The sequence below is a fragment of the Oncorhynchus kisutch genome, linkage group LG22 (assembly GCF_002021735.2).
Source record: "Oncorhynchus kisutch isolate 150728-3 linkage group LG22, Okis_V2, whole genome shotgun sequence".
NCBI classification, from domain to species: domain Eukaryota; kingdom Metazoa; phylum Chordata; class Actinopteri; order Salmoniformes; family Salmonidae; genus Oncorhynchus; species Oncorhynchus kisutch.
The window spans coordinates 44,461,867-44,478,177 of record NC_034195.2 but is presented as its reverse complement, the minus strand read 5'-3'; the positions used below and the strand labels follow the sequence as shown (position 1 = coordinate 44,478,177).

General features: G+C 42.6%; 1 protein-coding gene across 2 annotated transcripts in view; it reads right to left on the bottom strand.

The window, feature by feature from the left end:
* LOC109867783 (receptor-type tyrosine-protein phosphatase beta) overlaps positions 1 to 7,405 on the bottom strand; it is a 52,326-nt gene extending 44,921 nt beyond the window's left edge. Inside the window, exons 1-3 of one of the 2 annotated variants that reach the window (XM_031801718.1) lie at positions 7,307 to 7,405; positions 7,137 to 7,210; positions 1,271 to 1,675 (exon numbers count right to left, since the gene is read on the bottom strand). In XM_031801718.1, the coding sequence (XP_031657578.1) occupies positions 1,271 to 1,675; positions 7,137 to 7,210; positions 7,307 to 7,377 (550 nt within the window). In that variant the 5' untranslated portion in view covers positions 7,378 to 7,405. Of the gene's footprint in view, positions 1 to 1,270; positions 1,676 to 2,313; positions 2,467 to 7,136; positions 7,211 to 7,306 lie in introns of those variants that run through there. The other variant, XM_031801719.1, reaches the window with a different exon arrangement.
* Between the last annotated feature and the right edge of the window lie 8,906 nt (positions 7,406 to 16,311).

Genomic DNA, 16,311 nt, shown 5'->3' with positions numbered 1-16,311 from the left:
TGAAGTTACGGCTAGCGTTAGGGTAAGGGTTCAAATTTAAGTTATGGCTAGCGTTAGGGTAAGGGTTCAAGTTGAAGTTACGGCTAGCGTTAGTGTAAGGGTTCAAGTTTAAGTTGTGGCTAGAGTTAAGGTAAGGGTTCAAGTTTAAGTTACGGCTAGCGTTAGGGTAAGGGTTCAAGTTTAAGTTACGGCTAGCGTTAGGGTAAGGGGTCAAGTTTAAGTTACGGCTAGCGTTAGGGTAAGGGTTCAAGTTTAAGTTACGGCTAGCGTTAGGGTAAGGGTTCAAGTTTAAGTTACGGCTAGCGTTAGGGTAAGGGTTCAAGTTTAAGTTACGGCTAGCGTTAGGGTAAGGGGTCAAGTTTAAGTTACGGCTAGCGTTAGGATAAGGGTTCAAGTTTAAGTTACGGCTAGCGTTAGGGTAAGGGTTCAAGTTTAAGTTACGGCTAGCGTTAGGGTAAGGGTTCAAGTTTAAGTTATGGCTAGCTTTAGGGTAAGGGTTAAGTTTCGGGTTAGGATAAGGGTTAGGGCTAGTAGATAGTTAGTTGAAATGTTACTGATTGTCTGTAGATCATCTACAGATGGACTATCAAAAAAAATTAAGTGTTACCATTTTATTATATGTGATAACAGGTGGCCTGAATAAACATTTAGTGTAAATTAACATTAAACAATACCAGTTAGGCTTACATTGTAGCATGTGTAGGTTTTTTTTTCAAGTGTGAAATTAATAGCCTCTTCTATGTCCCCTGTATGGTCATTAAGTTCACAGGAAGAACACTGCTGACGTTCTTCCTGACTGAGTGAGTGGGCTGATAAAACACTTGACAACAATGTGCAGGAAAGTCAGTACCAAGAGTGTCATCCTCTGCTTTCCTCAAGCATTCACACCATACCAATGTCAGACAAGTCCAAAGCTGACATGGTGCAAGTCATTTAGATACAGATCTTATCTGTGTGATAATTCTGCTTTTTAAAAATGACAATTCGTTGCATTACTGTAAACTAGGTAAATTATGTCATAACGAGTTTGTTGGGTCTATGTAGAGATACTGTTGGATACTAATTCTGTAGTTGGGCCTTATCATTTTACAAGACGTTCTCTTCTCAAACATCAGATGAGGAAAGACAAAATATCCATAAAGTTCAAGGCTACTAAATCGGCATGCCTACTTATAATTGATGTATGGTAGTTGAATGCACAGACATATACTATTATCTGAATGAAAACGAACAGAAGACTTGCAGCCCAATTCCTCAGTAGAACACTCACCTTTAAGCGGGCATAAATGGGTAATCACCTGTCTCCCTCCAGAGTAGATTTCATCATACTTAGTCCAGTTGGAATACCTCTGGTCTCCTCGGATCACAACCCGTATACCTTGTTTCTTCAGGTACATGGGCTTCTCCGCTAACCCGAAAGTTCCTCGTTTGTCGTAGCATTTCCAAGCAGGTGCGCTGTCACAGTCGCTGATCGTGGCCAGGCGCGCGTGCCGAGGTATTGCACTGCTCGGGTTGGCCCAGAGACACTTGGCTGATTGTGTGTGATGCAACTTCATATCTTTCGTCCATTCCCATTGTTGATAGGGACTGGTGACATTGCATCTGCCGAGGATCACAGTCGTTTTGTGGGTTGACAGGCACAGTTTCTTTGGTGTGTGCGCAATAAGGAAACCGTCTAAATGGGAGATACAAAGAGTTGGTCAATAGTCGGGGACTAACAATCATCGAAAGGATGAAGAACTAATGCCAAATTATTAATATTTTGAAAGCAATTTAGTAATGTAATGTTTGAAATGAATAATGCCCAACATTTCTCAAATACCTACGGGCTACAAAAAACTACAGGCTTACAGAAATAGTTTATAAACATTTCCCATGATTATGTTAAATCAGTTCTCAAAAGGCAACAGTTTTACTCGATTACAACTAGTACTTTTCTTTGGTTGTAGCTGAATAAAATTGGTTAAAATTGACGTTATTGTTATTAACGAATAATTCCTCATCTGAATATATTAGGCTAAAGCTGTCCGTTAAATACGATCATGGTCAATATGAGATAAAATAAATATTTTCTTTGACAAAGAATGAACTCTTTATTGTTACAGTGAGATAACCTACTTGGGTCATAATATTTGGAATAACCTCAATCAAAAAATTCGTCCACTGACTGACCCTTCCCTGTATAGACAAGGATGAACTAAAGTTTCCGTTGTTGACTATCTTCACGCAAAATAAATGTGGTTATTAGACTACTGTAATAATCAGCAAGTTAATTAACCAACCTCTTCACACTTTAAAAGACAGACTACTTACTTGTCGAAGAGCATCGAAAAAGTATAAAGATAACGAAAAACAAAGTATCCATTTTAGTCTACAAGTTGTAACGGTTTAACGCGTCTGCTGGATTCAGATGAGTTGAGGCGTCGAAGGGAAGTTGCCTTCTGGGAAGGACAAAGTCAGTGACCAGCGCTTCCTTCTATTCAATTGTTTTTGTGGTTTCATATTAAAGTACCCTTCAGTACTGGACATCGACAGGGAAATTGCTCTTCTATCGGAAATACCAAAGAACATCGCAGATGTTTAAGTGTTCAGATGGCAGGCAAACAGATGCAATGTGGGGACATGTTTCTATACCCTGGATAGATGGTATACGATGCAATGTGGGGACATGTTTCTATACCCTGGATAGATGGTATACGATGCAATGGGCGTGATGCGTAGCTGCCCAAGTTTGGAATACTGACAACATAAGAAAAAATGACAAGAACATTCTTTTATATTTTTCAGTGTTGACATTTTATTATTTAGTGTAAAGCCAACAGCACATCACCAAACCCAGTTATTATCATATTCAAAATTCCATTTCATTTCATATAGGTCAATTATTTGTTAATGTCACAATTTCCAAAAATGCTAAACTTAGACCTAATTCAAAACAAATCTGGAAGACAATTGGAGTTATTTTATTTTTAATGCATTGCAATATTGTTGCTGTAACAGATGTGTTAGAAGTCAACTTACCTGGTAAAGTAATTAACAGAGTAAATCATTACATAATACAGCTATTTACAACAAATGTACCAGTTATTTTTCTGGTATGAGTGACAATGTCAAATGATCACCATCACTAGCTCAACCCAATGTGCCCACAGTGTTCCTCTGGCCTCCTCCAGCTGACAGACAGTGATGAACCTCATGGCTTCACAGACTTTATTTATCTGTTATTTTACCAGGTAAGTTGACTGAGAACACATTCTCATTTGCAGCAACGATCTGGGGAATAGTTACAGGGGAGAGGAGGGGGATTAATGAGCCAATTGTAAACTGGGGATTATTAGGTGACCATGATGGTTTGAGGACCAGATTGGGAATTTAGCCAGGAGACCGGGGTTAACACCCTACTCTTACGATAAGTACCATGGGAACTTTAATGACCTCAGAGAGTCAGGACAACCGTTTAACGTCCCATCCGAAAGACGGCACCCTACACAGGGAAGTGTCCCCAATCACTGCCCTGGGGCATTGGGATATTTTTTTTAGACCAGAGGAAAGAGTGCCCCCTACTGGCACTCCAACACCACTTCCAGCAGCATCTGGTCTCCCATCCAGGAACTGACCAGGACCAACCCTGCTTAGCTTCAGAAGCAAGCCAGCAGTGGTATGCAGGGTGGTATGCTGCTGGCATGCTGCTGACTTAAATCATGCCAGCACTACACACAAACAAATACATATTACCATTGGCCTATGAGCATTAAAATACAAGGCAGTTGAAACATTGGTAAGGTATCTCTATGGGTGACAACACAAAACTGAGGAAACCAAACTGCATATGCTTCCATATTTTGTTTACATGCACAAAATCATTGATTGTGAAAGGGTAATAGAGAAACGGATGGACTGGGAAGTGGTAGAGAAAGAGCGAAATAATGAGAAACTCACAATAAGGGTTACAACACTTGGAGAGCCCCAGAGAATCTCCTGGGCCAGCAGAGTTTTGGGGCCTTCGCTCAGGCTCTGCTCTTTTTTCCTGGTCTTATCTCCAGTAAGAGTGGGTCCTTTGTGGGACAGGGCCCTCAATCAACCCCCTCTTTCTGACCCCCACCCCCCCATCTCTTTCCCCTGCGGAACACTCTCCCCCCTCCCTAACATCCTGTGCTAGTCAGGGGAGAGATCTCTCTCTCTCTCTCTCTCTCTCTCTCTCTCTCTAAGCAGGACATCTCCTCCACCCTTCCTCTACATCCTCCTGTCAGCCTCCATCGACCATACCTTCAACCTTCAAATGTCACCGACACATGAAGCACTAACTTGTCCTGGACCTTCACTCATTGGCACGTTGTTAGAAAGCTCACGTTTGTTGATTTAAAAAAAATCTAATTTTGTATCCAATTTAAAGGTGAACAGTTAGTCTGTGAGAGTTTTTTGTTGTTGTTGCTTATTAAGGGTTCCAACACAGAAAAAGTTAGTAAGCAGTGATTCTTACAGAAAATACTGCTGTTAAATATCTGAACTAAACCGCAACAACCCACAGACACCCAGCACTGCAGAGCCGATTTCTGCTTCACAACTTTTTAAAAGAACCTCAGAATCTCAATCAGATCCGCTTTAGCCAACATCTGCATAGCGGTGGTGGTGTCAGAGGTGGAACTGTGTTTAGAGCTGTCAAATCCACAAGCAATCCCGACTATAATCCAACAAATCCCATGCAATCCCATGAAGTTTCAACACTTAAATTAGACTGACAGGCTACAATCCCCTCATCGAAATTAACATCAAAACATGCATTAGCCTCACATTAATGGTTTGACATTTGAGAGTCATTATTTCTACCATGGATAGAGCCTTCACTATCTAGTACCATTTTGAACTAACGCAGGAGGGATAATAAGTAAGGGAGTGGTTTGTGACACACAACAGCAGCCGCTCCCCGATTCGTCAGCTCATACCACAGTTACACCTCAAACACCGTCAAAACATCAGCTAAATGGATCCGGCCAACGCTGGTTAGCGCTAGTTAATGCTCAATCTGATTGAATCCAGGTCTAAAGGCTGTCACTCCTCTAAAGCAACATCCACAAACCAACCAGTATACAAAGACAGCTTCTATTGTTTCAGCGAACTAGTCGGACATAATTTCAAACCGAAAATCTTTACCCTTACCATCTCACTCACACTCACTGTAACACAAGGTCACAAATCTGGACCTACATGGCCTCTGTCTGTCTGTGATTTTACCAGTTATTTGTGTGTCCTCTCCTCACTTTTCCGGTATATTCTGGTCGGGTCCCTAAAGTCCCACTATGGTTTCCTGCTCATCTCTGTGTCTCATCTCCCTGTCTTATCCCTGTGTCTCATCTCTGTGTCTCATCTCTTTATCTCATCCCTGTGTCTCATCTCCCTGTCTCATCTCTGTGTCTCATCTCCCTGTCTCATCCCTGTGTCTCATCTCTTTATCTCATCTCCCTGTCTCATCTCCCTGTCTCATCCCTGTGTCTCATCTCCCTGTCTCATCTCTGTGTCTCATCCCTGTGTCTCATCTCTTTATCTCATCTCCCTGTCTCATCCCTGTGTCTCATCTCTGTGTCTCATCTCCCTGTCTCATCCCTGTGTCTCATCTCTTTATCTCATCCCTGTGTCTCATCCCTGTGTCTCATCTCTGTGTCTCATCTCCCTGTCTCATCCCTGTGTCTCATCCCTGTGTCTCATCTCCCTGTGTCTCATCCCTGTGTCTCATCTCTGTGTCTCATCTCCCTGTCTCATCCCTGTGTCTCATCTCTTTATCTCATCCCTGTGTCTCATCCCTGTGTCTCATCTCTGTGTCTCATCTCTGTGTCTCATCTCTGTGTCTCATCCCCGTGTCTCATCCCTGTGTCTCATCTCTGTTTCTCATCTCCCTGTCTCATCCCTGTGTCTCATCTCTATGTCTCATCCCTGTGTCTCATCCCTGTGTCTCATCTCTGTGTCTTATTTTCCTGTCTCATCCCTGTGTCTCATCTCTGTGTCTCATCTCTGTGTCTCATCCCTGTGTCTCATCTCTGTGTCTCATTTTCCTGTATCATCCCTGTGACTCATTTTCCTGTCTCATCCCTGTCCCCCCCAACACACAACAAAAAGCACCATTCTGCACTAACTGTAATTTTTATTCAGACATTTGGAACAACCCAAATAAATAATCATAACATTTAAAACTATATAAATAGAAATATATATACAGAAATAAGAGTCATTCATATCAAAAAGAAATAACAAAGACAAATAGAAACCAATTGTATTACATACATACAAATAAAGAGAATCTAATTATTGCACTAGGTAATAGTGTAACAATTCAATTATCTTTATTTTTATTTGTATACTTTATTTATACACTACAATTTGTTTATATTTGTTACTTCTTTTTGATACATATGAGTATTATGTTTGTATATATATTTCTATTCTATTTATTTTTAACAAAAAAACACAAAACTAAATTGCACAAATCCTATATCACACAATACACAAATATAATAACACATTTATAAAGAAGAGAACCTGATTATTACACTACTGCACTTCAAACAAGAAACACACAAACTAAATTCCACAACTAATTGTATTAGTACTGTACAAAGTTAGAGGTGCGCTATTTGATAGATTCTCCCGCTCCCTCTACCCCGGGCTTCCAGTGGGGAGACCTGAGGTCAACCTACCCCCGCCCCCTTTCCTCATCTCGTACTTCTGAGTGGGAGACCTTCCCAGGCAGTAGCCTGTCTAGCTCACAAACTAGAATCAGGGCAACCACTCCAAAAAGGTTAATTGACCCACAGTCCCACACAGTGACATGAAATCATTGACGTGACGTGCAAATGTCACCATTCAGAATATTTTTTACATTCAATTTTTAAAAATGTTTTTTTTGTGTGCAGGCGCCCCATGCCGCCCTGGGCGGCTGCCTATGTCGCCTATGCCTAATTCCACCACTGCTTGTGTCTCATCCCTTTGTCCAGACTGACACAAAATCACCCTTCTGGCAGGTATGCAGCTCAGTTTAGTCGATCACAACATGCTGTTAATGACAGTGAGCTAGGCTGTAGTATTAGTTTCAATAGAGGGATGTGACAGTACAGTAACAGAGAGAATGTTGTACGATAGCAAACCTTGACTCATGATGGTGATGCGTTTGTAAGGTACTCTTATCCGCCTATCCCTTATGCTGCAAAGGGAGAAGCACCTGTAAAAAATAAAATCATATGGTTATTTTTACAACTAAAGTCCTTTGTAAAACATATTTTCAAATGATTTCCAAAAGTAAGATAAAGCAACATACCTACTTCTTGAAGTGCGTCTTGATAGTGGCTGGTGTGGGATATTGGCTGGTCTGGTCTCTCCAGGTCTCATGCTACTTGTCTCCTCCCTGTCCACCCATTGTGTTCTGCCTGGGAGAGCAGAGAGCTAAGAGGTCAAAGAGACTGTGGTGGGTCCCGGTCCCACGGGGTGGAAGGGTGTTGGTGCACTCCTATGCTGAGCCAGGGCGGTCCCTGGGTGCCCCCCCTTCTCCCTCCCTCTCGCTTTCTCTTTATTTCCCCCTCTCTTTTGTACCCAGCCTTGCCAGTCTGTTCCTGCCACTCTAGTGCCAAGGTCTAGAGATAGGGCTGGATAATAGCATGCTGTTCCAGAGCCCAGAAGGCTGCAAGATATAAGCACAATGAGTTAGATTAAAATGACATGCTTTTATCCTGCTCAGTGTTGAAGCATGAGTAGAATTTCTATTCATCTTACTTCTCTAGCTAGGGCCCTTCACTACACATGGATGGATGGGAAGATTTAGTACCATTTCGTGTAGAGTGAGCTTGTATACTTAACCCCACAAGAAATGACCCTGCTGCTGATTGATCGGAAGTTCCACCCTCTACAGGAAGACATGCTGTGTAACCCTGGTCTGTCTACATAGACCCCAGAGCTCTGGACTCACAGACCCCCGGCGACCGACCGACCGACCGACAGACCGACAGACCGACCGACAGACAGACAGACAGACAGACAGACAGACAGACAGACAGACAGACAACACTATTCAAGTTGTGTCTACAGTTTCCCAACTTGGTCCTCAACCCCCAGGTGTTGTACATGTTCGACACCAGCACTAGGCAGTGAGAGAAGCAGCTTGATGCTCAGTGGACTAGTTGATACCAGCACTAGGCCAGTGAGGGAAGCAGCTTGATGCTCAGTGGACTAGATGATACCAGCACTAGGCCAGTGAGGGAAGCAGCTTGATGCTCAGTGGACTAGATGATACCAGCACTAGGCAGTGAGAGAAGCAGCTTGATGCTCAGTGGACTAGTTGATACCAGCACTAGGCCAGTGAGGGAAGCAGCTTGATGCTCAGTGGACTAGATGATACCAGCACTAGGCCAGTGAGGGAAGCAGCTTGATGCTCAGTGGACTAGATGATACCAGCACTAGGCCAGTGAGGGAAGCAGCTTGATGCTCAGTGGACTAGATGATACCAGCACTAGGCCAGGGAGAGAAGCAGCTTGATGCTCAGTGGACTAGATGATACCAGCACTAGGCCAGGGAGAGAAGCAGCTTGATGCTCAGTGGACTAGATGATACCAGCACTAGGCCAGGGAGAGAAGCAGCTTGATGCTCAGTGGACTAGATGATACCAGCACTAGGCCAGTGAGAGAAGCAGCTTGATGCTCAGTGGACTAGATGATACCAGCACTAGGCCAGGGAGAGAAGCAGCTTGATGCTCAGTGGACTAGATGATACCAGCACTAGGCCAGTGAGGGAAGCAGCTTGATGCTCAGTGGACTAGTTGATACCAGCACGAGGCAGTGAGAGAAGCAGCTTGATGCTCAGTGGAATAGTTGATACCAGCACTAGGCCAGTGAGAGAAGCAGCTTGATGCTCAGTGGACTAGATGATACCAGCACTAGGCCAGGGAGAGAAGCAGCTTGATGCTCAGTGGACTAGATGATACCAGCACTAGGCCAGTAAGAGAAGCAGCTTGATGCTCAGTGGACTAGATGATACCAGCACTAGGCCAGGGAGAGAAGCAGCTTGATGCTCAGTGGACTAGATGATACCAGCACTAGGCCAGTAAGAGAAGCAGCTTGATGCTCAGTGGACTAGATGATACCAGCACTAGGCCAGTAAGAGAAGCAGCTTGATGCTCAGTGGACTAGATGATACCAGCACTAGGCCAGGGAGAGAAGCAGCTTGTTGCTCAGTGGACTAGATGATACCAGCACTAGGCCAGGGAGAGAAGCAGCTTGATGCTCAGTGGACTAGTAGAATCAGGTATTACCAGGTGTGCCAGAATGATTTGTTCTATTCACCCGTTGAAACCTGGTGATTATGTACAACAACTGGAGGTCCCTAAGGACTGGGATGGGAAACTGTCCACATACAATGCTATGGTGGTCCAATAACAAAACTGTCTGCAGCTGTCTGATTACATAAGTGATCAGGCTATCAGGGCCCTGTGATTGGGCAGACCGTCCCTTCTCACTCCATGTTATTTCAACTTGCTCCCACCCACCCACCCACACACCCACACACACACACACACACACACACACACACACACACACACACACACACACACACACACATTTGCTTTAATGGGAGTCATAAAGTGCTTCCTCTTTGTCATTCAGTCTGGCCCAGGCAGGGTTTGGCTGCTAATGCTAGCAGCTCAGGAAATCTCCTTTCCTCTGCAATTAGCCATTTCCTGGTTCAATCAGAGCCTGGTGACCTTGTGCACACACCCTGACCTATGACCCCTGAGGGGGGCTGGAGAGAGATGGATGAACCAAACTGTCTGTTTCTGTGATGGTGGGGCAGAGATCCCACATAGTACAGCTATACAGGCAGCTTGCTATGTGAGATACAAATGTGCCTTAGTTCTAATGATATTGTGTATATTGTGAAGTATTTGACATGTTGTCACTGCTGAGGAGCTGTTGAGGTACATTACCTGCCAAAAGTTTGGACACCGATTCATTCCAGGGTTTTTCTTTATTTTCTACATTGTAGAATAATAGTGAAGACATCAAAACTATGAAATAACACATATGGATTCATGTAGTAACCAAAAAGGCATTAAACAAATCAAAAAATATTTGATATTTGAGATTCTTCCAATAGCCACCCTTTGCCTTGATGACAGCTTTGCACACTCTTGCAATTCTCTCAACCAGCTTTACCTAAAATGCTTTCCCAATAGTCTTGAAGGAGTTCCCACATATGCTGAGCACTTGTTGGCTACTTTTCCTTCACTCTGCGGTCCGACTCATCTCAAACCATCTTAATTTGGTAGGCCAGTTCATCTGATGCAGCACTCCATCACTCTTTCTTGTTCAAATAGCCCTTACACAGCCTGGAGGTTTTTGGGTCATTGTCCTGTTGAAAAACAAATGATAGTCCCATTAAGCCCAAACCAGATGGATGGCGTATCGCTGAAGAATGCTCTGGTAGCCATGCTGATTAAGTGTGCCTTGAATTCTAAATAAATAACTGACAGTGTCACCAGCAAAACACCCCCACACCATAACACCTCCTCCTCCATGCTTTATGTTGGGAAAAACACATGCAGAGATCATCCATTCACCCACACTGCATCTCACAAAGACACGGTGGTTGGAAACAAAAATCTCAAATTTGGACTCATCAGACCAAAGGACAGATTTTTACCTGTCTAATGTCCATTGCTCGTGTTTCTTGGCCCAAGCAAGTCTCTTCTTCTTATTGGTGTCCTTTACTAGTGGTTTCTTTGCAGCAATTCAACCATGAAGGCCTAATTCACACAGTCTCCTTTGAACAGTTGATGTTGAGATGTGTCTGTTACTTGAACTCTGAAGCATTTATTTGGGCTGCAATTTCTGAGGCTTGTAACTCCTTTCCTGTGGCGTTCCTAATGAGAGCCAGTTTCATAAGAGCGCTTGATGGTTTTTGCGACTGCACTTGAAGAAACTTTCAACGTTTTTCTTTGCTTATTTAAGCTGTTCTTGCCATAATATGGACTTGGTCTTTTACCAAGTAGGGCTATCTTCTGTATAACCCCCCTACGTTGTCACAACACAACTGATCGGTTCAATGCATCGGCTCAAACAAATGAACTTTTATGGAGGCACACCTGTTAATTGAAATGCATTCCAGGTGACTACATCATGAAGCTGGTTGAGAGAATGCCACGAGTGTGCAAAGCTGTCATCAAGGCAAAGGGTGCTATTTGAAGAATCTCACATATAAAATATATTTTGATTTGTTTAACACTTTTTTGGTTACTACATGATTCCATGTGTTATTTCATAGTTTTGATGTCTTCAACTATTATTCTACAATGTATAACTTTTGACAGGTAGTGTATATTGCATTATAAGTGAGAATACAACTTAATTACTTGTCAATAAAACATTCCTGGTATTCTCTGTTGGTAGAAGAAGGGAGGGGAGAGGAGGAGGGAGGAGGTGGGGAGAGGCGACTGGGAAAGGAGGTGACCCCTCTTCTCTGGCCAACCAGACTGATGACTGAAACAGAACACACAGATCACACCTTACATCCTCGTCAGGAAACAACCTGACACGCACTCCTGTCCCAGCATTTCCCCTTTTATAATCAGGCAGAATTGCACAAGCATGTCTAGGGGTCCTGATAACATCCATGTGAGTATGCAGGTCATCCCTTGGTTCATATCCACAGGCCAAATTTTCTTCCTCTTATTGACCATTCATGTGAAAGGTTGAGGTCTATCTTAAATGGTTTTAAAAAATATATAAAATATTAAAACATACAATCTACTTCTTGCAGTAAAGCCGCTCAACATTTACATTCCATTCAGTCATCTAACAGACTCCCATCCAGAGCGACCCATGGAAGCAACCAGGGTCAACGCCCTGCTCAAGGCCACGTTGACAGATCTCCCACAAGGTCAAAAATGGGGACCTGAATTAGCGACCAATCAGCCACAGGCACAAGCACTTAACCTCCAGGCCACCAGCCCTCCAAGATCTCCCCCACCCCACAGTTCCCAGAGAGCTGCTTCTCAACCATCCGAGACCTTAGCTCCACAGCCCCGCCCTCCGAAAAAAAGTAATAAAGTAAAATAAATCCATTACCCACCCAAGACCCCACCCCCCCAACAACCAAAATAATTAACAAAAGAGAAAAAAAGACAAAGACAAAGGAAAAGAGAAAACAATAATGCAAAAAACAAAAGACATCAAGGACAACAAAACTTTTCAATTCGAAAATGAGACATGGCGTTCTGCACAAAGGAAAAAAGGCCATTTTTAAACTATGCTTAACATTACTTTGACCCATTTTAAAAGAGAGTCACCGAAGTCTTACTTTATCAAAGACCTTTTCAAAATTTGCTGTGAATACCAGACTGTTAGCATGCAAGGACAGAGAGGACAACTTCAGACAGTTGAGTGGAAAGACCAGCCCGAGGTAGACCACAGATTTAGGATCAAATTACTCAAATCCTAACCTTAACCATAAAGAAATATAATCTACATGACCCTGGACAACTTCTATGAAGTTGCTGTGGTAGTAGACGATGCACTTTATGTACCAGTTAAATGATCAAGTTCCTCACTGGACACAGTCACAAGGACACATGACCAACTATGGACATCACTCGTCCATCCTGACACAAAGGTCACAACTATTCAGGAAACTCTCTGAGGTAATGAGGAAATTCAGTTGAAGTTTACTGAATGATGAAAGTTCCTGACAGATATTACCACAGGGGGTCCCATTTTCACAATGGGCAATAGTTGTGATGACTCCTTGCTGTCCCCAGTCCACCTGGCCGTGCTGCTGCTCCAGTTTCAACTGTTCTGCCTTATTATTATACGACCATGCTGGTCATTTATGAACATTTTAACATCTTGGCCATGTTCTGTTATAATCTCCACCCGGCACAGCCAGAAGAGGACTGGCCACCCCACATAGCCTGGTTCCTCTCTAGGTTTCTTCCTAGGTTTTGGCCTTTCTAGGGAGTTTTTCCTAGCCACCGTGCTTCTACACCTGCATTGCTTGCTGTTTGGGGTTTTAGGCTGGGTTTCTGTACAGCACTTTGAGATATCAGCTGATGTACGAAGGGCTATATAAATACATTTGATTTGATTTGTGCCTTACAGAGTGGTCATCCAGAGCAACTGTGTGGTTTACAGACAGGTGGGTGGTGTGCATAACCACAGGAAGTAGTTTGGGGTGGGGGTGCTGCAATTTGGGGAAGGGGGATGCAGAAAAAATATTTGCCCGCACTGAAGATGTTTATATCGGTCTGCTAATTATTATTTATTTTTTATACCTTTATTTAACTAGGCAAGTCAGTTAAGAACAAATTCTTATTTTCAATGACGACCTAGGAACAGTGGGTTAACTGCCTGTTCAGGGGACTATAGTAAAGTAATACAGGACTATAGTAAAGGCCCAATGTATTTGAGTGTTTACCAGCATTTGTAACATGCGTCTAATAATTATCTGTACAAAACAGATCATCTCATAATACTTGTGGAATATAAAAATACTTGCTTGATATGTTTTCCAGTTTCTTGAAATACCTTGCAAATGCAACTTATTTCTATGTGAAAACTGAAATGGTCTATTCATTCCTTTTCCATTGTAATAGACGCTCTTATCCAGAGCAACTTACAGTAGTGAGTGCATACATTTTCATACTTTTTGTACTATCACCCGTGGGAATTCGAATGCACAACCCTAGCATTGCAAGCACCACGCTCTACCAACTGAGCTACAGTACATCATCACATCACATTATCACAAACCACTTGATGTCTCAATGTACTCTACTGTACTGTGCTTTGTTTTCATTAATGGCGATGGAAAGTCACAGGTACAAACCTAGATGACCAGCCTATGTACATTACAGTAATGTACATTTACATTAAGTGGTTTGTAAGGATGGTAAATAAATATTGCACAAAAAGAGCTTGTTTTTTATGTTATTTGATCAAGAAAAATATTTAATTTGATGTGGATGTTTTGTATCTTTGCCCATAACTTTGCACATTTTGACGTAAATGTTTGAGGACAGGGTTTTGTTCTTTCTAGACTCCATTAGAATGACAATTTCAGAGAAAGGGGCAGGGCAACAACTCCAACTATTGAATCCTGAAAGATACTGTTCTTAGTTCTACAACAACCTTTTGGAGATGCTGGAAAAAAATGTTTTTGCTGCGCTACAGAGTCTATATCGGGCCGCTAATACTAATAAAGGCCCAGTGCAATACTTTTGTGAAATACCTTTTACAGTGGGGCAAAAAAGTATTTAGTCAGCCACCAATTGTGCAAGTTCTCCCACTTAAAAAGATGAGAGAGGCCTGTGATTTTCATCATAGGTACACTTCAACTATGACAGACAAAATGAGAAAGAAAAATCCAGAAAATCACATTGTAGGATTGTATTTTCAAAAAATAAATATATTTTTTATTCATATATATTTTTTAATTCAGATTTTTCAGGACCCCTACTTCCCACGGCTATGGTGGTGGGTGGCATTAGCTGCTGTAACATCACTTCCGGGGCATCATGCACCAATTGATTTATAGGTGGCACGAAGTACATGAGGACGTATTGAGCTGTCTGTATCCTCCTGACTGGTGTTTCTTTTTTTTAAGAATCTGAATATGCTTCTTTGCATCTCTGCAAAAATCTGGGTAAAAGATTGAAAGGAAAGTGAGTCTTATTCATTACATTTTGTCATTTCTAGGGGAAGTCGTGAAGAGGGCATGACAAAGCCTATTCCCCCTCAGGAAACTAAAAAGATTTGTCATGGGTCCTGAGATCCTCAAAAGGTTCTACAGCTGCAACATCGAGAGCATGAACAACTGGTTGCTTCACTGCCTGGTACGGCAATTGCTCGGCCTACGACCGCAAGGTACTTCAGAGGGTAATGCGTACAGCCCAGTACATCACTGGGGCAAAGCTGCCTGCCATCCAGGACCTCTACACCAGGCGGTGCCAGAGGAAGGCCCTAAAAATTGTCAAAGACCCCAGCCATAGACTGTTCTCTCTACTCCTGCATGGCAAGCGGTACCGGAGTGCCAAGTCTAGGACAAAATGTCTTCTCAACAGTTTTTACCCCCAAGCCATAAGACTCCTGAACAGGTAACCAAATGGTTACCTGGACTATTTGCATTGTGTGCACCCCCTCTTTTACGCTGATGCTACTCCCTGTTTGTCATATATGCATAGTCACTTTAACTATACGTTCATGTACATACTACCTCAATTGGCCCGACCAACCAGTGCTCCTGCACATTGGCTAACCAGGCTATCTGCATTGTGTCCCACCCACCACCCGACAACCCCTCTTTTTACGCTACTGCTACTCTCTGTTCATCATATATGCATAGTCACTTTGACCATACCTACATGTACATACTACCTCAATAAGCCTGACTAACCGGTGTCTGTATGTAGCCTTGCTACTGTTATTTTAAAATGTATTTTAACGTTTTTTTATTTCTTTCTTTACTCTCTCTCTCACACACACACCTTTTTTCCCCCGCACTACTGGTTAGAGCCTGTAAGTAAGCATTTCACTGTAGGTTCTACACCTGTTGTATTCGGCGCACGTGACAAATAAACTTTGATTTGATCTGAAGTCTAGCAACCTTTTGGTTTTTGTCTAGATAGTTAGACAAGCTACTCTAACCTGATTGATAGCTGGAAATGGCTTGGTAGCTGGTTAAAATGCTGGGAAATTGGGAACCTAGCTAGCTGGCTAGCTAAAGCCAACACTGTAGAGGTGCTAGGTGGTTAGTATTACAGAGAAACAACAAAACATTTTAGTTTCAACCTAGTCCTTGCCGATGACAAGCATACCCATAACAAGATGAAGCCACCACCATGCTTGAAAATATGAAGAGTGGTACTCAGTGATGTGTTGTGTTGGATTTGCCCCAAACGTAACACTTTGTATTCAGGACATAAAGGTAATTTCTTTGCTACATTAAGTTTTACTTTAGTGCCTTATTGCAAACAGCGTGCATGTTTTGGAATATTTGTATTGCGTCGAGGCTTCCTTCTTTACACTCTGTCATTTAGGTTAGTATTGTGGAGTAACTACAATATTGTTGATCCATCCTCCGTTCTCTCCTATCACAGCCATTAAACTATAACTGTTTTAAAGTCACCATTGGCCTCATGGTGAAATCCCTGAGCAGGTTCCTTCCTCACCAGCAACTGAGTTAGGAAGGATGCCTGTATCTTTGTAGTGACTGGGTGTATTGATACACCATCCAAAGTGTAATTAATAACTTCACCGTGCTTAAAGGGCCTTACAGATAATT